At 34.3% G+C, this 25,018-nt stretch overlaps 1 protein-coding gene across 14 annotated transcripts in view; it reads right to left on the bottom strand.

The window, feature by feature from the left end:
* Positions 1–25,018, bottom strand: part of NBEA (neurobeachin) — a 509,325-nt gene that overhangs the window by 171,830 nt on the left and 312,477 nt on the right. For all 14 annotated transcript variants that reach the window (XM_068673009.1, XM_068672960.1, XM_068672963.1 and 11 more), the window contains one exon: positions 15,956–16,080. In XM_068673009.1, the coding sequence (XP_068529110.1) occupies positions 15,956–16,080 (125 nt within the window). The remainder of the gene's footprint in view (positions 1–15,955; positions 16,081–25,018) is intronic.

The raw sequence follows: 25,018 nt of genomic DNA, 5'->3' as shown, positions 1-25,018 counted from the left end.
ACCTGTTATCATCTTGATCATTGCATGGTAAAAACTGGCTTTAGGATAACTGAAAACAGATAATCTTTAACAGAAATCAAAGAAAGCAACTAGCACTCATCTGCAAAATCCTGACTTCAATGAAAAGGTGTGTATTTTATATGTGAGCTGCATGGTAAACCTGTATAGCACTGAGAAAAAATTACGAATTTCAGGTATTTAATTTTCCTTAAAAAGTAACAGAAACTAGTAATCTGACCAAAAAAAAGCCCACAAAGAACAAAAAAACAACTAACAAACCTGGTAACAACAATAAAGAAAATAAAAATCTAATAATTTTCCAAGAACAGGAGGATCTCAAGTTATTTAGTAGCTACAGCTTCTAGAATCATCTAATACATGCAATATTTAAATAAATATTTTGTTGTTTTTATTGTAATATTTGAATTTTTGCTTCTCAGTTTTCAATGAAATCAATAAATGCTGTAGGTCACAACAGGTTCTGAGGTCACAGTCTGAATTTCAAAGTTACTATTAGTGTCCAAATCCATAAACGGTATCCCTAAATACATTTAAAATAAGCAGTACAAAAATAACGTATTGTTGATTACACTTCTATTATGTAAGTTGATTTTGTTAGACTTTACACTGATTACCACGATTTTGTTGAATATTGAAAAGGAGTTTTTGCTTCCATCTTTGCTGCTGTGCATTTATTATTCAAAGTTTTTTTATTTTTTTTTTTCCTCTGTACTTAGCGTACTTATAGTGAGGTAATAACATGGTTAATTTTAAGAAAAGTTTGCTTGGTAATACTGTAACCAACAAAAGAAGACTACTGCTTCTTATAAAGTTGTTTCCATAGTTTACTTCAACGAATTACCGATAAGGCAATTTATGCAGTGAGCGCTCTTTGATCTTTGAAGAGAGATGGCAGAATGGAAAGTTAACCTCATTTTAATGTTACCTAAATATACTGACAGGAAATTCTAATGTTTCCAAACATCTGGAAATCTGCTCCATGGGATGGTGTTCTTCTTTTCTGTAAGAAAGCTTTTTCATATATTGTCTTTTACAGTTTTATGTGGCTTCTAAAGAAGCATTTTGACATAAGTAAAGTCTGTTCTCTTTACAGTAAAATGCTGCATTTAATTAAAAACTCTCTTTTATAGAATCTAAAGTACAGTTTTTGTGAAGCTTAGCTTTCCTCAGAAACTTTCAAGGATAAAATTGCTTTTTCTTCTCTTACAGGTCACATATATGCACTGCTCTGTAGAATTATTATTATTATTTTTTCCTGAGTTATAATAACCTGAGGTATATTTTAACATGCTATTGAATAAAGGAATTCAGAATTAGTTCCTCACAGGAGACTACCTCACAGGTGATGATGTAAATCATGAAATTATATCACAGGTAAAATTTATCAACAGACTTTGAATGTACTGTTTTGTTTATTATACAAACTCTAACTTTCACAGGAACAGTCAAGCTTAAATTAAAATGCAACATTATTAACTACCCCCTCTTTTTTTTTTTTTTTTTTTTCATTTGATATGATTAATACTTGAAAATACTTATAAAACATTTCAGGAGATAATCTTCCTGTTTTATATATTATAACAGTTTAAAATCCTGCTTTCATTGCTAATCTTTACTAACTCGATTAGGCACCGGGACCCTCACAGCGGTCACATTTATGGAGAGCAGCTGCTTGGCAGTCTGTAGACTGACCTCTACAAAACCCAGAAAGATTAAATAATCGACATGGTAACCACTCCCCCTGGCCCAATATCTTTCTGCATGGCTTCAGAGCCAGCCCTTCCAGGGCTGAGTTCACTCCATGGGAAGAGGGGACCAGGTATCTCTGTGTCTGCTCAAGAGCCTTGGAGGAGCAGAACATTGCTGGCATATTGTGATGAACTGTCCCCACCTGTGTCTGTTGGGGCTGTGATTTAAATTGCAATGTGTTTCTGAAACTGGCAGCTTTGACTGGCATATAATTTAGTTTCCCTGGAGAATCAGAGAAGTGACTCTTATTAAAGGAGGGCTGGTTTTAATAGATTTAATAAAAGCCAGAGGGATCTAAATCATATTTTCCTTATCAAAGATCATTCAAGAAACGAGGGGAAAAACTGGAAAAATTGTGTAGAAATTAAAAATTGCATGTATTTATTTTGGAAATTACTTTTTGCCTAAAAGCAAAACCAAAACATATTTTTATATTCTGTAATATATAAATAAATAAGAAGTAATAGATAAGAAGTAATAATAATAAGATAATAATAATAAGTAATAGATAAATAGAAAATTTAATCTGAGACTTTCCAAACATTTTCCTCTATGTCTAATTTTTATACCTGCTATCTGACCACATTTTCTCTAGGTGAGTCATTTATAAATACTTTATTGTTGTATACATTATACTCTTATAACTTCTCAGGTGTCTTGCATTGTAACAATGAGACTGACAATGATGAGGAGACTGAGAATAAAAGCAAGGACAAAATTAACGTGTTTCTCAAGAGACTTTTTTTTAATTATTTTTTTTTTAGCAATAAATAGTTGTGGTTAAATTGTTGTGTATCAGTATAAAAGGTCCTATATAGAATTAAGGATGAAGTTACTATGCTGGGCACTTTTTTTTTTTTTTTTTTTCCTTTAGTTTACAGATAGGAAAACTAAGATTCTGAGTGATATTAAATTATTTTTTATTAGTCTTAAGTATTATACTTATTTGAGATTTCAGATGTTCTGAGCTCGTGAGAAAGAAACTGCACTGATTCAGTACAGGTCATAATGAGCCAGAGGGTGACAGGATATGGCCAGTCTAGTAGATGTTATAAGGCATTTTCACACATCTGAAGGTCAGTCTTCAGTCTGACTGCAACTAGAAGTCCTTCTAACTGGAACTTAAACCAGCCAAATGTTTATATTTGGATTAAGATGTAGTTTGCCACTGTAACTTGTACACACAAGAATGGATTCATATTTCATGACTGATGACCTTTACAAATCCCTGTCAGTTTGAAATGTAGCCTCTCAGTGGATACTATAGTTTGATAAATTGCAGAAAGAAACTGAATTTCCTGATGTGCTGTGGATCACTTAAACTGGCAATGATAGACAAGAAAAATAATTAAGAGCAATAAAATATTCCTATTTCCTACCATTTTACTAAAGTACAGTAATAGCCAACACAAAAATAACTACATCACACCAACAGTTATTGTTCAGTGGAAAGGACATCAAGGACACTTGCAAGTAAGAGAATTGGATCAATATTAACGCGATTTTCATTTCATGCTTCCCCAACTCCAGTAAGCTGACAATATACTCTGATTATGTGAACTGCCTCTGAGTAACATAGAAAAGGTTATTAGAGCAAGAGGTGGAAATGGAATGCACTTTTTATATTGACAGGTCTGCTAATAGAGTGTACTGATTTTCAAAGCCATGCAATGCATTTTTACAATTTAGTTTTGACAGCAAAAAGGAATTTCATTTATCATTAATTCAAAATATTCACATGTAAGCAAAGGTTTCTTAAGACAGGCCACTGAAGAGGGTAATCAAACTGTTTCAATAGAAAAAATGTAATTAGTAAGGTAAGAAGTAAAAGGGGATTGAATTTAAATATGTATGAAATGATAACGAAAAAATGAATTCTGTTAAATGATATATTCAATGCTTTTAAAATAGAATCTGATAACAACTTTTAAAAGATAACACATACATGAAAAACAAGGAATCTCTCAACATTCATGTCTGGATTTTGTCTTGAAAGTTTTTGATTAGTTTCAAGTTTGAAATACTTAAAACAAGCACACATTCTACAGGAAAAGCCATGTTCTGACTCTATCTGCTTGCGGAGCTCAAAGACAGGATCAAAGTTGTCAGGTTTCTACAAAGGCACACCCTGTACTGAGGAACCGTGCCTACATACACTAGGCTTAATTTAGCTTCCAGCTCACAAATATTCTAATTGAGAAAGCTAACAATGAGAAAGCCTTGGGGAGAAATGAAACACTCTTTAGAAACACAGATGCTTGGTGCATGCTAGTAGCCCAATGGTAATGCACTGGCATGTGAGAAACCTGATCTTAGCTCCTGTACTGGGGTATTCTACACCAACCTTTCTAAACTTTACCTAATAATTAGAGCCTCCAATCCACGAGACAGGTTCAAACCTCAGGATTTAAAAAAAAAAAAAAAAATTATCTGTAGTTTTATGGATTGACTTCTAACTTTTGAATTCTTCCTCTCAGTGGCCAAATTGTGGTAAATCATATCTTTGCTAGAAGGCACTATTCTCCCTCACCACTTAAAGTTTTGCTACCAGATCCTGAGTGGACAGCTAAAAAAAATTAATTCTCTAGGACAGAAAATGAAGGTGTAGTAAGTACATTTAAAATGATTTTATAGTAACTATCCAAATTCCCATAGTAAAATAACTGTTTTAATTTCTATTAAGACTAGTTATTCAGAGAAGAAAGACTCAAAAGCCTTGAGATACTTATTTGCCAAAATGTCTGAAATGATCTTTGTTTTCTGGAATGTTAATCATTTCAAATGAAATTCTGCTCTTTTGAGACATATGGAAGGAAGATCTTATGTAGTCTTTACACAGGCAAAACCTCCTATACATGACATGATGTCTTCTATAACTCTTTCTTAAAAGGATAGCCCCCATTTTACATAAATCATAAATTTGTAAATATAATAATCTTATCAGAATATCTAGATTTACTTTTAATTACACTGTCTTTTACTGTGCAGTCCAAACTAGTTCAGTGTACTGCTTTGATTCTTTTTTTTTCTGTGCAAATTTCATTTCATCCTCACATGGATCACCACATCTTTAGAACTGGCATGCATCATTTTCACTTCAGCAACAACAGTAACTGGTGGGAGGAACTGTTTCTATTTCTGTGTAGATCAATGCCTATAGCAACATCAGACAAAGGGCAGCACCCACAGGATATTCACATTTGTGAGACAGCAGTGTGGCCCTAACATTGGGATATTTGTGTTTAACTCTTAGCTCTGCTAAAGAGCTATAACCTAGTTGCAAATACAGTGATCCTATTTGTTGTGAAATCTCGTGAAAAAATGAGCTTCTAGTTCCTGAACCTAAAATGCAAAATTAAAATCAAAATTTTTCTATTTGATTGATTGGGGGCAGAATTTTACACTTATTTTTATTTATTTATTTATTTTTTTAATAGCTGCAGCTATAAAAGCTCTTTGTTTCGTACTGTCTAGCAGATAAAAAGTGACATAGTAGTGATACAGAAGATAAAGCAGAGTCTGAGAGTCTATGACTACAACAGCTCAAAGAGACTTTCTACAAGATTTCCATTACTTTGTCTCTGAAATAGGTGAATGGTAATTACTGTCCCAGGTAGAAAGCCTGTGTGTATATTAAGGAAAGTTAACTCACAGAAATCTTAGCAGCAATAGTAAAGGAAAAAGGAGAACAGTATTTTATCTCCCATTAAGCTTCAGTGTGGTGTTAGTGATGTCTTTCATTCTGCTTTGCAAAGGTTGCCAGAGAGCAAAAAAAATTCCATGCTACTTCAGGGATATTTGAAAAAATGCTATGCTTAAGTTAAATTTACAAGCATTGGCAATATTTTCTATCCAGAGTGGAGCTGAGATGCTATTTGACAACATGATTCACTTTTTGAAGACACGGGAGCGAGTGATTTGTGTTATATGGCAAAACAGATACAAATGAAACCCTCTTCGGGCATTATGCATAGTGTTTTCAGCTACAAAAGTTTGTGTATTGTAGATGATATTTATGTTCATACACAAAGATATAGGGAGATATACATTTAAGGCATACAAGAATAAGAAAAAAAATCGTGTCATGATGTAGCATACATGCTATGAAAAACAAAATTAATTATGTAACTGGAAACGTATAATATGCTGGCTGATGGAATTCTTAACAAGTTGGTTTTCTTGATATGATGTTTACTGGTATATTTGAGAACTTCTCACAATGTATTTGGCTTTTAATACAGTGCTTTCATTAGGTGTTTCTGCACCCCTGTCTGTACCTCGCACAACTCATCAGATCTTCCAGTTTGTTGTACCATAATTTTGTGTGTGTTTCAAAGGTAAATGAGAAACACATAAAATAAGGCCTCACTGAAGAACTCACTGTGCTTAAATGGATACAGAACAGACAGTGCATGCATACCTAAGTCTTTTTTTCTTGTGTACAAATCTTAGTATTTACATAAAACATCAATGATAATTTTGATATGATATAAGAATACATTTTTAGTGGCAAAATTTAAGTAGTGCAATATAAAAAGACAAAGAAAAATACTTTACTATATTAAAAATACATCACTATTGGAAATTAATTCCTTTATTTTTATAGTCTGTACTGAGCTATTCTGTTAACTCTGTGAAAGACCAGGAATCACCTATACTGAAGAGATTCTCACAATCTACCTCTGTCATCTTAAAACATCTTCACCTTGTGAGAGGTCATTGCCTAAAAGCCTGTCATGCCTTCTACTGGCATGAGTGGAAGAATGGGAGAGAAGGGGTTCTAACTGTGATCTTCTGACTCTAGGCTGCAATAGTTGCAGCACTGAGGAAATAATGGCCCTTGATTCCAGCCAAGTACTTGGCTTCCTTTCCTAGACACCTTTCTTCAGTGTTGTTAGAAAACACCTTCCTCAGTAGAAACAATCAAATTTCATTTTGCATTTTTAGACACATTTGGTTCAGTTTGGGCTTCTTTACTCCACTAAAAAAATGTTATTAAACACTTTTTTCATTTAATAATTCTATATATTTCCACTTAGTCTCCACATAATGGAGAACAGACTCCTGCAGTCAAGAAGAGATGAAAGATAAGAAGAGTGGAGAAAATTTAAAAATGGAACGTGTTGTTGTGTTCAACTAAAGTTGAAGGAGTGCTGTTACTCCTTAATATGGAGTCTTCAAGCACAGAAGATTGGAGGTAAGAAAAGCACGTGGTAAAATCTGAGTCTGGAGAGTCACATTCACCCAGCCATGAAAGATGTCCTGAAGGACAATTAGACATTTCATTGACAGAATGTTCTTCCAAAAAGTTTCTATGAAAGGCACTGAATATACATGGGTCAGTAACTTCCATTTCTTTGTCAATTAGCAATAGAACTGAATCAAAAGAACAAATAAATTCTTTACAATGGTTTGAAAACATTTCACATCATAGTAATTTACTGGTTTTGGTAAGTAGTTTACTTTCATTCTGCAAGAGCAGATTGCTAAAGTTTGTTCTTTTCACATGTAAATATAACGTTGGAAAGGAAAAAAGTGCAGCTAGACTTCTAAAACTGGCAATGGTTGCAATTTGGTAGTCTTGGGAATGTGGGAATGTTTTTGCCAGGCAATTTGATTACTTTAAGAATCAAATTTGAATCATAAGCTTTCAGAGGCAATCTGAAGTGAGAAAAATAAGTAGTTATGTTAACTGCTGGTAAAAAAACTTTGTTGTAAAATTAACTCAGACCTGTAGTAGCAGCTAAAATCCAGGTCATGCCAGATAGACTGAGAACATCAGAGGAAGGCATTTGAAATCCAACACAGAGATTTGGGGGGAGGAAAGTTTTCACATCCTATTTGGATCTGCTAAAAGCTCAAAATAAAGAAAGATTCTGACATTAAAGATTTGAGGAAATTAGAAAAGAAAAAGAAAAAAAAAAGTCTTTTATTTCATGAATCTGTACTTAAAATTTATTACCAAGCTGCTATGAAAATTCCTATGCTAGAGATGGCAGATAACAGAAAGCAGAAATACAGAGATTATGTTAGGCATGCAGTCACAGCTAATTTCCATTATCCAGTCAGACAGTAGAAGCCCAGACACAGAAAACCAACAGCGTTCAGTACTCTACCTAAGTAAATTCCACTAGTGTTCACACCTTGAGGTAGATCACCATAATAGTAGATATATTTAATGAGAATATATTAATGTCCTTCGAGGGGACTAAGAAATACTAGAAAGGCCACCAAGATAAATCTAGTATTTCAGATTTAGTTATCATCACAGTTAGTAATCTCTTATACTACTCTCTAATGAAAGTCCTTAATCCTGGCTTATTTAAACAAATTTTATTTTCATCTGTATCTGAAAACTACCATGTAAAACCTTAGCAAAATACATGTATTTTGTGTGTGTGTGTGTTTGTAATGTTTTCCCTAAAATCCAGTGAGGATGAAATAATTGGAAGTTTATTTGGTGAAGCAGTGGATGGCACTGTTGGGCTACAGTTATAAATCTGTAGTGGCAAATCTTAAATTATTATGCTTTCAATAAATACACAGGTTTTTGTGATTTCTTCAGGCACACAATTTGGATGTAAACTCATTTAGAATACATTAGAGATTTCACAATCAGATGTGGAAGTTAGTACATGTACTGAAAGGAAGTCGTGTTATAAGAATTTTATTTTAGGTGAAAGAAAATCAAGAATATTTTTGATGTCAACATTCAATATATTTTTCTTTTATTAATATTAAATCATATATCTAACATTGGGCATCTCTTCTTATAAGGGGCATTTGGCTGGTAATTAGTCTAATGGAGACAAAGAGAGTCAAACAAAGCAAAGAGGAAGAAAATGGTGCTCCAAATGAAGTGGAATTGCTTACACATTTGTCTCATGTCTGCATGATTACTTTTAAAGAATCGAGGTGATTTACTTGATGACATGTAGAAGCATTGTTATGGATTAACTTAATGACTGCATACATATTCTTAAGATGTTTACTACTGAACATCATGTAACATATGTGTTTTCTGCCCATAAAGAAGAAACTTAAAACTACTCACAGTTACTTCTTAGCTTGTAAACTTACAGGCTAAAATTAAGTGGCCATGTAGTGGATGAATGAAGGTGGTTCATTTTTAGTCGGGGGCTTCTGTTTTCTTTATTTTTTGTTTAACATTCATACATATGACATTACTTAAATAAATAATATTTTTGCAAGTTATCTGAGATAAGGGTCATCACCTGCATTTCCTCAGAACAATGTATTTTATGACATTGTGTGTGTGACTAATTTTCAGGAGGACAGTGCAGGATAGAGCACTAAAGAAGTCAAAAATAAAAAAAAACAACACAACAATCATACCCCTCCACCCCCTTAAACTCTCCTACCAAACTATCAAAAACATTTTAGTGGCTCAAGTGGCACAATAAACTCAGTTTCAGTAATAGTATACTGTCCATGAGAAAAATGATATTAGAAGTATTTTATGACCTGGATGATGGGGCAGAGGACACCCTCAGGAAATTTGCAGATGACAAACTGGGGGGAGTGGCTGACACGCCAGAGAGTCATGCTGCCACCCAGAGGGACTTTGGCAGGCTGGAGAGGTGGGCTGACAGGAACCTTCCGCAGTTTTGCAGAAAAGGACCCGAGAGTCCTGAGTCCTGGTGAACAGGTGAAAGTAACTTGATGTTGAGGATTACCTATTTTTGATGAAATGTTTCTGCTTTTTTTTTTTTTTTTTTTTTTTTTTTTTTTTTTTTGAGTCTATGAGAAGTTGCATAAGATTAGTCCTGAACATTGAGATATAAGCCCTTGAGGCTGGAAGGCTCCTCTGAAGACTGTCTAGTCCAACTCCCTTTCTGAATCAGGGTCAGCCACAGAAGGCTGCCCAGGACCACTGTCAGTTGGGTTTTCAGTTTTTCCAACAATGGAGATTCCACAGCTTCTCTAGACAACCTGTTCCATTGTTTTACTACCATGAGTATAAATAAAATGTTTTTACTGAGTATCACTGAGAAGAATCTTCTTTACTTTCTCCCAACAGGTTATACACAACTACAAGACTTCCCCCATCCTGAGCCTTGTCTCTTCCAGATGAAGCAAAGAATATTTAAAGAATATCTGGATCAGATTAGGAATCAATGTAAATGTAAAAAACAAACAAACAAAAACTACAAAAAGATCTTCAATTTCAACTGTGGCCTTTACAGTAAAGTTGTTCATATAGACATATTATGGAAAACAATATTAATAGACAAAACTGAAAGCATATTTTGGTGTTTCATATCTTACATAGTACACGTCAAATGCTTTCACTAGATATGCCTAGATAACATTTTTCATGCATCTAGTGGTCCTGCTAGCAAAATTCTGGTAGGTGATGATTCTGTATCAGCTATCTTCAAATTGCTTCCAGTTTCGCATTAGTTGTTGAAAAAATCCTGCTCTCTTTAAAATAGGTCTGAAATCTGCATTGCTGAGACAGACCCTAAGGACTGTTCTGGAACTATGGTAGATATGGTATTTTGAATAAATACAGACCAGAGATGGGTCAAAGGTAATAAAGTTAGAGGGCCTTGTGAAGTTGAGAAAAAGTAAATACTCTTAGATATATATATACTCTACAACTTTGACAGGCACTCTTGAACTTATTGAAAAATGTGGTGGAGTTTTAATTAAGAAGTCCCAGAAAGAAAAACTAGTCTTCAAGTGGGCATTCAGACTTCCTAGAATTAAGCATTTGATTTCATAGCAAAGCTTCTGAACAGAGATGAAGAAATTGAGCACACACAGTTCATAGGACATTTTTATTTCTTAAAATGTCTTATCCCTTATCAAATGTCATGATAAGTTTGTTTATAAAACACTAACAGCTTTCTGGAACAATATCTGGTGCATGCTAAATGAAACCAACTTCTTACCAGTTTCTCTGGAATGTCCTCCCTCTATCTTGTTCTAACACTAACTGCAGAAATGATGAGCACAGCAGTTCAGGAGATGGACAGCAGGAGCTGCTCTGGACTTCTCAGCATTGAGAGGTCACTTTGGAGTTACAGTCCTTGGAAGTTCAGCTTGGTACATTTTTCTTTAATACTGAGGATCCTCACAAATTTAGTACTGATATAAGGCCCAATGTGGGACAGCCAAAATCCCTGTTCTGAAGACAGACCCTGGTTTGAGCAGGGGTTTACATGGATTTCAGACTCAGTTTCATAGTAGGGAATCCACACACCTTTTAAGGTTGCACTTGCTTGAAGCTAAATGTTCTAGGAATGTAAGTCCTTCAGCAGCCTGATGGAATCCTGCCTACAGTTCTTTGAAAGTCTATCAAACTCCAGGTTATTTTATGAAAGTAAATTTCAGATTTGAACATTTCACACTTCAGAAATTGATGCTCTTTAACTCAGTTTATATAATCAAATCCTATTTCTAATGATAAGCATATACAATATTTGCTGAAACTTACAGCAGTGAAGACAACTCCCAGGAGTCAGATATAGTCTACTTCAGTTAAAACTGCTCTTAAAATAAGTTTTTTAATTAGATGTCCATATATATATAAAAGCATGAGAAACTTAAAATATGCAAGTTCAAATGCAATTGCCATATTGCACTTATATGACATATCTGTAACTTTGTTTCAAAACCTGAATGAATTACACATTACATTACAAAGGTGTTTAGTTTTTTGTTTCTTTGTTTGTTTTGCATTCTAAGCATTCAGGATTTGTCACGATAATCAGATTAACCAGCCAAATATTGTTGAGCAAAGACATTAGAAATACTTGACCAGCTTACATATAAATGTTTAGAACATAACCACTGAGCTATTCAAGTCCATTACCTCCACTGCAGACTAGAAAATGTGGCTTTTCTTGGATCATGTCTACATGCAAATGGTTTGTGGAACACTATCTTTAAGTGCTGAAGAACCAAAGCTTAATAAATTCACTATTTTGCTAAGTTGACCTCTGTGGAGTAGTATTCTGTTTCACTGTCCAGGGTGGTACAGTAGTGTCTCATCTATACTAATTTCCAATGACTGTAAACTGTTAAGGTGATTAACTAGAAGAGACAGTTCTTTTACCACATGTGCAGAATCACTGTGAATTGGGTCATGGTATATTTTCTGCGTTTATAGGTAGCAAAATTTGGGGAAGAGAATAGAGTCTAAAATGTCTTGCACAATCTTTTGTTCCTCCCCTCTTTTTAATCTACAGTTTAATCAACCACATTGAAGCTCCATCTAAACTTAAAATAAGAACTGTTCTAAATCCATTGAAATGTCAATAAAATTAAAACTCTACATAAACTTTTCAGTAGTTCAAAATCCCAGTTTATGCCTTTCACTTTAATACTGTAGTAAGTAGGATCCCATTAGCTTCACAAAAGGGGAAAAATGAATCCATGGATCTATTGAAGTAAGAAGTTAACTAAAACAAAAGGGTACAGCAGATAAAATTCTGAAATAATTAGGCTTGAATTTTACATACAGATATGAAATGGATGTAAAATCCAGTGTTAATGTCAAATAGCTAGAAATGGAAGAGAGTAATCCAAAGGGAAAAATTTTCCACTTCATCTCCTGTAAGTGCTGCTATGACTCTGTTCTGACAGTCTCAAAGGACAACTAAGTGTATAGCTATAGGAATATGTTATAATTTTTCAGTTTTGAAATCTTTTTACTTGCCATATACTTTGAACACACGTATATATCTATACATACACACATACATGCATATTTGTATTTTATCAAAAACAGACATCTGAACATGCATACAATGGCTGAGTAACAGCCTGTAGTTAAAAAGTTTTACCCACTTGTCTTGTAGCAGATTTTTTGAGAGAATACTACTTACATATAGCAGATAACAGCTAATGCTTCCTATATTAAGAAAGCCCTTATCAGACAAAATTAACACTTTATTTTTTTAGCCCTTCAAGGCATTTGTTTTTATTTCTTTACGTTATATTAACATTTCTTATATTTTTTTTTTCTAAAACAAACATATAGATCACAGACATAGTTTTCATTTCCAAGAATTTTCCATTCCTTGATGACTGCAAGTATTACATAATTACAGTATCCAGACATCCAACATCATCTCTGATTTAGTACTAGAGTAGCTGTAGAGCACTTTTTTTATTTATCAAGGTCATCTTGATGGCTGTGCAAGCTTAGATAAATCAGGTGTTAAGCAGGCACATCTCCAAGGAATCTGGAAATTCTCTCATCTGCAATCCTCAGCACATCTTATTATTTACTGCCAAATAAAAGACTGATTAATTTTGTCATTTTTGCTTGGTGATTTTTGCTCATCTGAAACTGCCTGCCCTCCTCTGCAATGCCTGATCAGACCTATTTAAGCTGATGCCTTTGATCGTAGATACAGAGTAGCTTGCCGACTTAGGCTTTGACTAAACATTCCTCCACTGCAGTATTTATGCACAAAATCCTAAATGATAACTGACAGTCAACAGAGATAACAAATATTTATATTTCCACTATTTTACTGATGATCAGTATACAATTTCTTGTGCTAGAGGTATCAGTCAAGATGAAAAAATTATATTAATATAACAAAAGCCCAACAAATTTTGCTTTGATTAATAGCTTTTTTTATTTCTCACAAACAAAGTAGCTGAGGTCAAGAAAAAATGTGTTACTGGAAAACTAAGCACAAATACATTTTTTAATTGTTTTAAACTCTTTCTGTACTCATGCTTAGTGTTGGAAGCTAGGAGCATTTTACTATCAAAGTGTTCCAAACAAAATTAACAAAACAAAGCTAATAAAAAAATACAATGAAAGTTAAGCCCTATGGAAAAAAAAAATAATAAAAAAAAATCTGCCTCCAGCTCTTTCTTAATCACATTCCAACACCAGAGGCTAAAGGTACATCAAACTGCACCAAATCCTTTTCACATGACAACCTCATAAATTATTCAACTCATTAGTAACACCAAGAGGCATAAAAATAACATCAGTGTTAAGGATGTTTTCTTACAGAGAAAGGTCAGCTAAAAGTTTCAATGTTAAAATCCAAAGGCTTAGCCTCTGAAAAGTAAGTACATGTAGCTAGAATCCATGAACTATAACATTAATGCATGCTGCTTAAAAATTCCATACATTAATTCTAATAAATACATGAAAAAGTTATATTCAGAATTATTTAATTCTGCAAACAGGACAACCTTTGTCTCTCTCTCTCTCTCTCTCTTTTTTTTTTTTTTTTTTTTTTTTTTTTATGTAACCAGGATGCATACCACCTCTAAAAATACCTGAGAGTTAATTTTCCCGTATGTTGAATACACTAACAGGTGAGTACTATGAAACTATATAGAAACAACACAGTATGAAACTATTACTACTTCAGCTTTTCTATTTCTTTTGGTTGTAGCTTTATCTTGCAGGCTAGCTCTACTACCAGGCAGCTGTCACCTCCACTGAAATACCAGACCATAAAAACTACACTAAGAGGTAATCTTTGCAACATGCTAAAATAAAACCATTTAAGTTCAACTTGTATTATAGTTCTTATAAAGCAAAACAAAACAAAAAAACACACTTCCACCATCTTCTGAGCTCAATCTTATCCCAAAGATAAAACATTCGTACTATAAAATGCAAGAAACAAGGACTTCAAAATAAATGGAAAGCTGGATAGTATCAAAGCATAAAACTTCATTATAGCTTATAAATCAGATTTCTTCTTGTTTTAATGCTAGTTTAATATCTAAAATTAAGATCAATTCTAAAATCAATTTTAAAAGTAAATATTTTAAAAGTTTTTATTCCTAAATAAAGCAGAAAGCCCTCAGTCTTAATGATTATTTTTCTTACAAAGGAAATATATTTCAAAGGAAATAGTTTTCTTACAAAGGCAACATAGCAATTAGCGCAATTCTGCATCTGCCTCTGATAAGATCTCCGTTTTGATGTTTTGGAATACTGTGGTTGAAATAACCCTCTGTCAAATATATACTACTGGAGTGATGTCTTAACCCAACTGGTGAACAGTTAATGACCTGAAGTTCTGCACGATAGCCTTTGCATTTAAATAAGTATTAAATTACACTACCTAGTATAACCACATAGGCAGACACTCATTTATATGTCTAACCTTGTTTGAATCCCAGCTATTTGCTTCAACAACCAGCAAAGCTGGTGAAATACATAGGTTACACAGAGCTACCTTTATATCTGTCACATTCAGAACTCCTGGTAACATTAGCCCTTGACTACAAGGGCTACAATCAACATGCATTGGACAAACTACTTCCATTTCCTCAGTTTTTAATAAGTGATGCACAATTTTATTGCTAAATGCTACAGAATCCCAGGATATTTTTTTTTCCAGTACTGCAGATTTAAAAAAAAAAAAAAAAAAAAAGGAAAGAAAAAATATTCTGGAGATTCTTTACAAATTCTTTACAAATCTCCATCTTTGATATGCTAGAGAGCTACACCAGTTTAAATGTGAGAAGTAAATTTGCTTTAGACATTTGGAGTACTGAGGTTTAGTCTGCTGTACAGAAGTCACTAAACACATTAAATTTTCAGATGATATAAGGGAATTTACAAGCATGTTCCTCCCTCCTCTTTTATACCTCAGCTATCTCTCCATGAAAATCAATCATCATCTAATCCTTAAATTCAAAGACTGAATCTCCTACGTGGTCAGTACACTATTCAATCCTAAGCATCCTCAAAATGCATTCTTTAAGCAAGTCGTTAGGTGTTTCATGATTTGCAGAAAACAAAACAAAACAAAAATTTTGGCTAAGAATATGCTAAGATAAAAACATCTGATATTTTTTTTAAAACAGTTAATCTTTTATTCATTAGAGCTCTCCAATGGAACTATTATGACACATTAGTTTGGTGGCTTAACAGTTTTGTTCTGTCACTTGGGAGACACAAGTTTGGTTACTCTTACCAGTGTCTCAAAATTAACATCTGGGAATGCCAGAGATGTAAATCCCCTGGTGATTAGAAAACATAACAGCCCCCAAGCTCACAACTGTTGGTTCATTAAAGTATAAGAACTGAAAGAATTCCTTTTCTAAGAAAATGTTCTAGGAATTCTCAGCACTATCCTTAAAAAAAGAAGGGATGCTATTCTCAGGGATTCATGGACATGAAGAAAAATTCATAAGATTTTTTTAAGCAGGAATTTGTACTGACCATATTCCACTGCAGCTTTCAGAAGAGCATCAGAGTGAGTAGACCCAAAAGCATTGCGAACAAATCGCCTCCGTCGGCGCAAATCGTCTTCCCAGTAATCCAAACGCCAGAAGTCATGCAGTTGGCTATGAAATAAAGAACACACACATCAGCACCTACCACAGCCTGAACTGTATTTACATACATTATACTATAATTTCACTACTGCTTTTCTATTTCTGGAATACAGTCTTGTAAAAACACATATTACTAAAACTTCCAATATTCTAACATTTCTTTACATGCATTTATACATTATAAACCTCAGCACTGCCTGTCTCAAAATGTTCTGCCTGCTGCTAAAAACATTAATCACACTGAGCCCATTAACAAATGCAGCATCAAATTACAAGTATTAATGGCACAGCTTGCTTTCTTTTACAGTGTTTTTAACAAGGCTTGTAAATCATAGAATGGACCTCAGTGCAAATAGTTTGCAATTTAATGACTATGGTCCCTTAGCAGACTGAACTTAGAAGTATAAAATATTGCCCACTTGAATTTTGTGGAACTATGATTAAACTAATGTGCTGAAATATTCATTGAAATAATTCCCTACTGCCCCTAGCAACCTGAGAAAATTGCGATTTTATTCATTATTAATAACACTGAATTAGAGCAGCAAAAAAATTCCACCATGTGGTAATTGTCTTGGTAAATTATTAGTCCAGCACTAACAGAGTACTAGGATGATTTTATAGCTTCCAGCTAATACAAGTCATTAACAACCATGACCATCTTTGCATTACATTGCTTTTTTACATTCAAAAGCAGTATTAAAGCACTGTAGATGATATAAACCAATGTTAATCTATATTCAACTCAAAACATATATATGTAATAATCTGGTATTTAACTTCACTTCTACAGAAATGACCAACTCTGTATCAGAAAACTTCTTGACATTATCAACACAAACATCTCCCATGTCAACATTATAAGTATGCAGTTCTGAAGGACACAGAACAAGGGGAATGAATGTAGCAGAATAACTCCTAGTCACATTTTCAGAAGTAGCACACGTTTTTAGTTTATTATTTTTACTCAATGTATTTTTTGTACTCTGAACGACATTTTCACTATATGCTTCTCGTGTCTGCTTGATGGTCCTACTCTTGATGTTGTCTTGAGGATCAGGCATTATTTTATGTAGCTACAGTCACTGAGAAGGCATCTTCAGAAGTTCAACAGGAGCTGCTTACTCATTGAGAGCAATTCAGACTATCTTGCATAAAGGTGAGGCAGTAGTGACTCAGCTCCCACAGTGGGATGGTGCAATATTAATGGGCTGGCTTGCATGCTATGAAACAGAAATATCTCGCTATCCTGAGTACCACATTTCTCTTGCTAAGTAATAGACTACTTTTTTTTTTTTTTTTTTCTGTACTGATACAGTTTTTGCTCACAGATGTCTTGTTAGCCTGAAGTATCAGTCCATCATTTACCCTCCTACACTGAGTACTGAATAATTTTATTATGACCGCTAAGTACACTTGATCGCTATGTGTTATAAATGCAAAAATGTGCAGACAGCTGACCCATGGCTTAAAGACAGAGTTTAAAATCTCCTTGTAGAGTTCAAGACTCTGTTTTAAACTCATGATATGAAAGATAAAAATAAAGGCTTTTTATCATAGTCATTGTTTTTAAAAGGCAAGAACTTTCCCTTTTTACATCCATCTAAGAGTAATCAATAATGAAACAGGAGTAAAGACATTAACGAAAGTTATTTTAAAAAAGCAAGAGTTCTGTGAATCTGTATTTTTCATCACAAAAATTAAGTTGATAAAATGACACAATTATGTAAGAGTTAAAAACCTTTTATTAAATTAAAAATATTCAAAGACTAAGAATGTTAAATTTTTAATTTGTTCTGTGTTTAATCTGGTAATACATTCATTTCAATAATCAGCCTGAAGGATACTGTATATTCTCAGCTGCAAGTAAAAGGTTGGAGTAGGTGATTTAAAGATTGGATTAGATGATCTTGGATGTCTTTTCCAACCTGATTCTGTGACTCTAAAACAGATTTTAAAGTCACTACTTCAATGAAGTCATAAGTAAATAAATGAAAAAATTGTCAGAGGAGAAAGTCTATTTTGGGGATCCCAAAAGGTTATAACTTAACCAGGGCTTGACATCTGAAATACTGAAATAATCTGAAATAATGGTGCAAAATAAAAATTCGGAGATAATAGTACACATAACTTATTCCTAATCACAAATGACATGGCTGTTTAAAACACAGCTGAAGTTTCTTCCTAGACTGATCTACCCAAACATACCCCACAATGTTATTAACCTAAAGCTGCAGCTTGCAGTCTCTGCCAGCTTGCAGCCTCTGCCAGCTTGCAGCCAGATGCAGTGGGAGATAAATATACAGAGCAGCACCTCAGGGCATCAGGTAGTAGCAGGCCAGAAGCACATTTTTGTTAGTAGGCATAGTGTCAGACCTTTATGCAAAATTATGTATAATCAAACCAAGATTCTGACATAATTTCTTCTAAGAGTATTTCATTGTACAAATGAAAAGATGGAAAGCTTCTGCATGGGGAAGACTGTATGAAGATGATGCATGAGAAGAGTAACAAGATGAGAAAGTTGTCACAGTTTTGTTATTTATTAAGAGGCAGAGGTTTTGACAAGCTTCCATCTCCCTACTTGGTCTTCTTCTTTCAGGGAAACGATGCCTTTTGTTCTCTCTAGTTCAAAGTCCATGCGTTTTGGAGTTTGTAGGATTTACTGATTTAATCAAGTTTGAAATCAGTTTTCAAATATAAAAGCTTAAGAGTGACGCTTGGGTACATAGAACATCTAGGAAAGAGAAGTTATATGAATGGCATGAAGTCAATGTACATAGCTGCTGCATATATGAACCAGCTCTAATCAGTAATAACAGAACCTGAGATACTTTAATCTGAATCCTTCTAAAGACTTTTCCTTTCTCAGAGAAAACACCCACAGGGAGTGGCAGAACTGTTGAAATTGTCTAGGGTAGACACAGTATTTCCCACCAGATGTTTTGCTGCAATAATCTTTCTGAACAATATAATGCAAGCCAACAAAGGTCTGCTCAACAGAGTTAGGTAAGCAGTGATGAAGGCACATATAGTATCTTAGGGGACTACTAAAAGCAGCAAAATAGTGTTTTTTTTTTGTTGTTTGTTTGGTTGTTTTTCAACTTATTTGAGAAAAACAACAACAACAACAAAACAACAGCAAAAAAGACTGGATAAATCCTGGAACAACAGCAGATTCTGAGTAACTCATATATACAGCTTGGAATTAAACACTACAAAGTTATCAGGCTGCCAAGTACTGCCATTAAGGCAGAGATGTCTTGAGCTCATGGAATAAAGCACTGGACTGAATTACAGTATTGCAGTATAAACTGTGTTGAAGATTATACCTGGACCCTAAACAAAAGGTTTCTGGATTTTAACCAGTTACTTTCAGATTTACTATTGATTTATTTATTGAGCAGCATATTTAATAAAGTGATCAAATTTTCTTCTTATGCTATTGCTATTGCTTGCAAGAAATCAGAGGCTTGAAAACTTTGAATGTTTGATTTTCATCACTTATATTATAGAAAGACTTACCTTGGGATTTTCTTAAAAATATATTGTTACATATTTCCTTGGATTAGATTAAAAATACTATGAAGTATTTTTATGAAGACTGTGGCACAAATTTTAGCCTAAAACTAAGAAAGCTGCCTGCTTTAAAAACCCAGAGATAAGGACTGAATCAATTCAGTCCTCAATTCAGACTCAATCAAGTTGTCTAACTCCTTAACGACAGTACTTTACAAATACTTATATTCTAATTCTGTGTGTATTATTCAGGCTTTACTTACTTACTTAATTAATTAATTAATTTCAGGAATCTAGATAAATGCTAGGCAGTTTTAAGTCATGTCTGAAAATCAAGCTGAAATACACTTTCTAGGTACTAGATACAAGTCAGTCCTAGAAGAGGGCATGTCTGCAAATTGTTCCCCATGCTACAACCTATTTTTCCTAGAATTGCTGTTATTACATCAAGTTACTTTAGTAATTTATTTCTGCAACAAGTACAATACTTGAAGAAGCTTTTATTTTCTTAATTATATGTAGCAAACGCTATTTCCATAGCCAACCAGATTACGTTCAGTTTCTCATTTGTTTGTATTTTACAGCATTTAAGTGAAATTTTGAGTTAGGCTTTTTTTAATTAAAAAGTGTGTATTAGGCATATAATAATGATTTTTTAAATTATTTTTATTTTATTTTATTTTATTTTATTTTATTTTATTTTATTTTATTTATTATTTTTAACCTAGAGGTTCATAGCGTTATTTGTGAGCTACTTCTAAATACTTCCAACAAGTATACCTGTGTTCCTTTAACTGAAATTGCTTAAAATGTACTCTAAAACACATGACCCAAAGAGGTCTATTTCATGAGCTTAACTGTCAAGATACTTTCCTTACAAACTATAGTATAACCTAATATAAACCTTTATCATCCTTATCATCACTTTCATCACAAGAACTGGTATGAACCTACTGATATTACAATGTTACTAATAATGAAGTGGAGTGCACAGTGAAAACTTAATCCAAAATTTCAGATGTATGGTATTTCATACAATACATACACATTATAATGAAATAAACCCTGTTTTAACACAGTTATTGAAGGATTACAAATTCTTTTTCACTGCCACTATCATCACCTGTGCCTGCTTAGCAGCTCACTGTGTATATTCTCCTCCTTTAAACAGCATTTGAACTTGTGAAAGGTCAGCATGAGATGGAAAGGCAAAGTAGTTTTCTGCTACACCAGATAGCAAACATGGATTTTAGTAAATTGGATCAAACAGCTTTAAAGTCTTCACAGAATCAAAGAATAATAGAATGGTTTAGGTTGGAAGGGACCTTAAAGACCACCTAGATCCAACATCCTGCCATAGGCCATAGGCAGGGACAACTCCCACTAGACCAGGTTGCCCAAAGCCCCATCCAACCTGACCTTGAATGCTTCCAGAGATGAGGCATTCACAACATCTCAGGGCAACCTGTTCCAGTACCTCATCACCCTTAGAAGAAAGAATTTCTTCCAAATATCTAACCTAAATCTACCCTCTTTTACTTAAAAGCTATTACACCTTGTCCGATAACAACATTACCTGATAAAGAATCACTCCCCAGGCTTCCTGTAGGCCCCCTTTAGTTACCAGAAGGCTGCTATAATGTCTCCCCAGAGCCTTCTCAAGACAGAACACCCTCAACTCCCTCAGCCTGTCTTCCTAAGAGGAGTGCCCCAGCCCTCTGATCATCTCTGTGGCCCTCCTCTGGACTTGTTCTAGTAGATTCATGTACTTCTTGTGCTGGGGGCCCCAGAGCTGAATGCAGTTCTCCAGGCAGGGTCTCACAAGAGCAGAGCAGAAGGGACAATCACCTCCCTCAGCCTGCTGTCCATGCTGCTTTTGATGCAGCCCAGGGTACAGTCGGCTTTCTGGGCTGCAAGCACACATTGTCAGCTTATGTTGCGCTTCTCATCAGCAAGCAACCCCAAGTCCTCTTCAGAGCTGCTCTCAATCCACTCATCGCTCAGCTTGTATTTATGCTTGGGATTGCCTTGACCCATCTGCAGGACCTTACACTTGTCCTTGTTGAACTTCATGAGGTTTGCGCATTCTTACCTCTCAAGCTTGTCAAGATACCTTTTGGTGGCATCTCTTCCCTCCAGTGTTTTGACCTATCCACACAGCTTGGTGCCACCTGTAAACTTACTAAGGTTGTACTCGATCCCACTATCCATGTCCCCAGCAAAGATGTTAAAAAGACCTGCGCTTCTAAAAGCATGTTGCTCTAGAAGTCAGAATCACCCAGAATTCTGTATAATACACTGCTACAATAACACACACACCTTCCATATATTTTGGGACAAATATTATTAAGACAGACTAAAGTATTTCCGATAGCCCAACATGTATTCTTTTTAGAAATTGTGGAGCTCTCTGCCACAATTCAAAGAAGTACCAAGCTAGCCTACACAGCAAAGTCCTTCCTGTCTTTCCCAATGTCTTAGTAGCTCAGACTTATTAAAGACAACTTTTTCAAAGATGTTCTCTTAAATCCCTCAGCCACAGCTCTGAAGAAGTGTATAGGAAGGACTTTTTTTTTTCTATTACTTACAAATCTTAGCTTTTCCAAACAGCAAATCTTTGCACACCCTGTGGGCATCCAGCATCTGTGACTGCAGCTTCATGGCTGTGAAGCCCTATCCCTGCATGTGTTGCATGGGAGCCTTCACTTTCATACGGCGTGCTACAGATGCATTTTTCTCTATGTCACCTACAGCTACAGCAACTAGAGGCAAACACAAAAACACAAACTGTGGATAGCAGCAGAACACATGTCCATAAAAGATCCTCAGACTGCAGCCCAAAAGATGGGCTGCCAGATGGAAGAGATTAAGTTTGAATATGCTAATGAAGAGGAACAAGCCTGAAGGCATGGGGGAAGGGGAAAAAGTTGTTTGGAAAAAGAGGTGGGTCACAGAACTGGAGGGATGCCAGAGAATCCATAGTCTTTGTAATAGTGGGAAACTGCATATAAAAGAAGGAATTGATGATCTATTATTGTAAGAATTAGCTCTATTCTATTTTCTGTAATATATTTTAAAGAGAAAACCCCATTCTTTTCAGAGTCTGGAATTATGACTATGTTTTGACAAAAGAGGAAGAAATGTACATTGGAAACACATATAAAAAAATCCCTAATATTTAATATGAGGAAGAGAAATTTTGTAAAATAAAAAGTATGTAAAAGAAAACTTGAAATACAAAAATAAAATAAAATAAAATAAAATAAAATAAAATAAAATAAAAACAACAAAACAAAACAAAAGCACCACCACCAAAACATAACAAAACAAACAAACGATGACAAAACAACAAATTATTACTTATGGAATATGTATTAGTTAAAAAGTATAAGCTAAAATATAAATCTTTCTGCCAGAAGATCTAAATCATAAAAGACTTCTGTAACAACAATAGAGGAAATACTGCGTATCAACAGATACAATAATTGTATTAGGGTGAAGTTTTTCTGACTGTGCTTGAAAACAGAAACAGTGCCTGCTGGTTGTAGCAAGTGTGAGGCAGGTATTAAAAAATCCCATCCCATGAGTAAAAGAAAATTAAGCCTTGATGTACCTGATTGGAAACACACATCAGAAGTTTTAATTAACATAACTCCTCTACACATGCAAAAAGCCTTTTTTCTTGTTGTTGTTGTTAACAAAAATCACAAAGTTTTAAAGTTTTATTACTTTTTTTTTTTTTTTTTCCAAATAACGTACTAGACTCCCAGAAAAAAAAAAATGTTAAAAAAGAATAATACTAATAAGCCTAAAAACTGGAAATACCAGCATGGGGAATAAAGATGCCTATAAACCTGAGAGACATCTAATGCAATGAAAATTGTAAGGACGGTAAAAATATTATAAATAAACATTAAAAAAAAAATCTTTAGGCATTTTAATAAACAACAACATTTCCTAAGTACACATGAAAAAGGATTATCATTGTTACATATCAGGAGAACACTTTGCAGAGTTTCATAGCAGAAGGGAAAAATGTCTTTGAACAAGACCTTACCATCTAAATAGAAAAATGCTAGGGAAAAATTCAGGGAAATGTGGCTAGTATTTAATCTTTTAGTAGTTCTTTTATGGATATTAGGCTGAGTAACTTATTTTGTGTGTGAGAAGTTTCATACTGTAACTTTGTGAAAGAATTTGGTTTAATGTGTCCTAGGAAAGTCACATGGATGATACACATTGGAAGCAGGGCTTCAAGGCTTAGGATATGAGTCCAGTGTGATGAAGCTACGTTCACAAACCAGTGAGGTGACATAGCAGCAGAAATATGAAGAACTATGAAGCAAGTATGAAGAACATATAAAGCAAGTGAAGAGTACTGGTAATAAATACTGAGGTATGGTGATGAAGATGAAGAGATGAAGGTGTGTCTGTGGGCAAATAAGGCATGCCTATAGGATTGCTTACAGATAGCATTTCTTGGGGGATAGCCACTGTCCTTTTCTGTGTGTTTTTTTTTTTTTTTTTTTTTTTTTTTTCTCAATCATTGCAGCAAACTAGCTGCAATGGAAGGAGGGAGGAAGTAACAGAGCTAGCTGTTAATTTGAAAGCAGGTGGTGTCCTAGTTACTGACAGATAGAGGAAGTAGTGTGGAGAGCCCAGCAGTCCAGCTAGATGACTTAAATCCCTGCAGCATGGCTAGAAGGCATGCCAGGGAAACCTTATGCAGAAGTGTCATGAGACATGAGAGTTGTACCTCGTCTGTAGGGCTGCCAAAAAGTGAAAAATGAAAACAAGAAGAGAGGTGAGACAGGAACAACTGCTGAAATGTGAGCAGAAATGTAGACAGTCAAAGTTAGAACACTACAAATAAGAAAGGAAATTGACTTGGTAGGAAAGTCTAGAATTAGGCAGCGAGGAATTTCAAAAAGAAAAGTAATAGGATCTAACCAATAGGTAATTTTCATTGGAGTAATCTTACTTGAGTAAAACAGCACAGGAACAGAACAGATGTAAAGATTTCTTCCAGATTATTTTCTGTGATACCATGAAATGGGAAACTATAAAGGCAACAGATAGGGAGACAAAGAAATTGAGAAGTGTAGATGAAAGGTTTGAAATGTAATTATTGATTGGTGAGGAAAAAACAACAAGTTGAAAAAAAATGGATGAGTAGTAAGAAATATAAGGAATAGAGAATATAAGGAATATAAGGAATATAAGGAATATAAGGAATATAAGGTATAGAGATGTGAGAAGAAAACCAATGACTATAGAAACTAGAAGAGAAATAACTGTGAAAGTGGATGAGATGAGAGAAGTACATGCAAATAATAAAAACAACTACCATTTACAGGTGCAAGAAATGGAGTTAAAAAAAAAAAATTGATGTTAATACCAGTGGTTACCCAATCTTAAGAGTACATAC

Source organism: Anas acuta, chromosome 1 (genome assembly GCF_963932015.1).
Source record: "Anas acuta chromosome 1, bAnaAcu1.1, whole genome shotgun sequence".
Taxonomy (NCBI): domain Eukaryota; kingdom Metazoa; phylum Chordata; class Aves; order Anseriformes; family Anatidae; genus Anas; species Anas acuta.
This window is presented reverse-complemented; position numbering and strand designations above follow the sequence as displayed.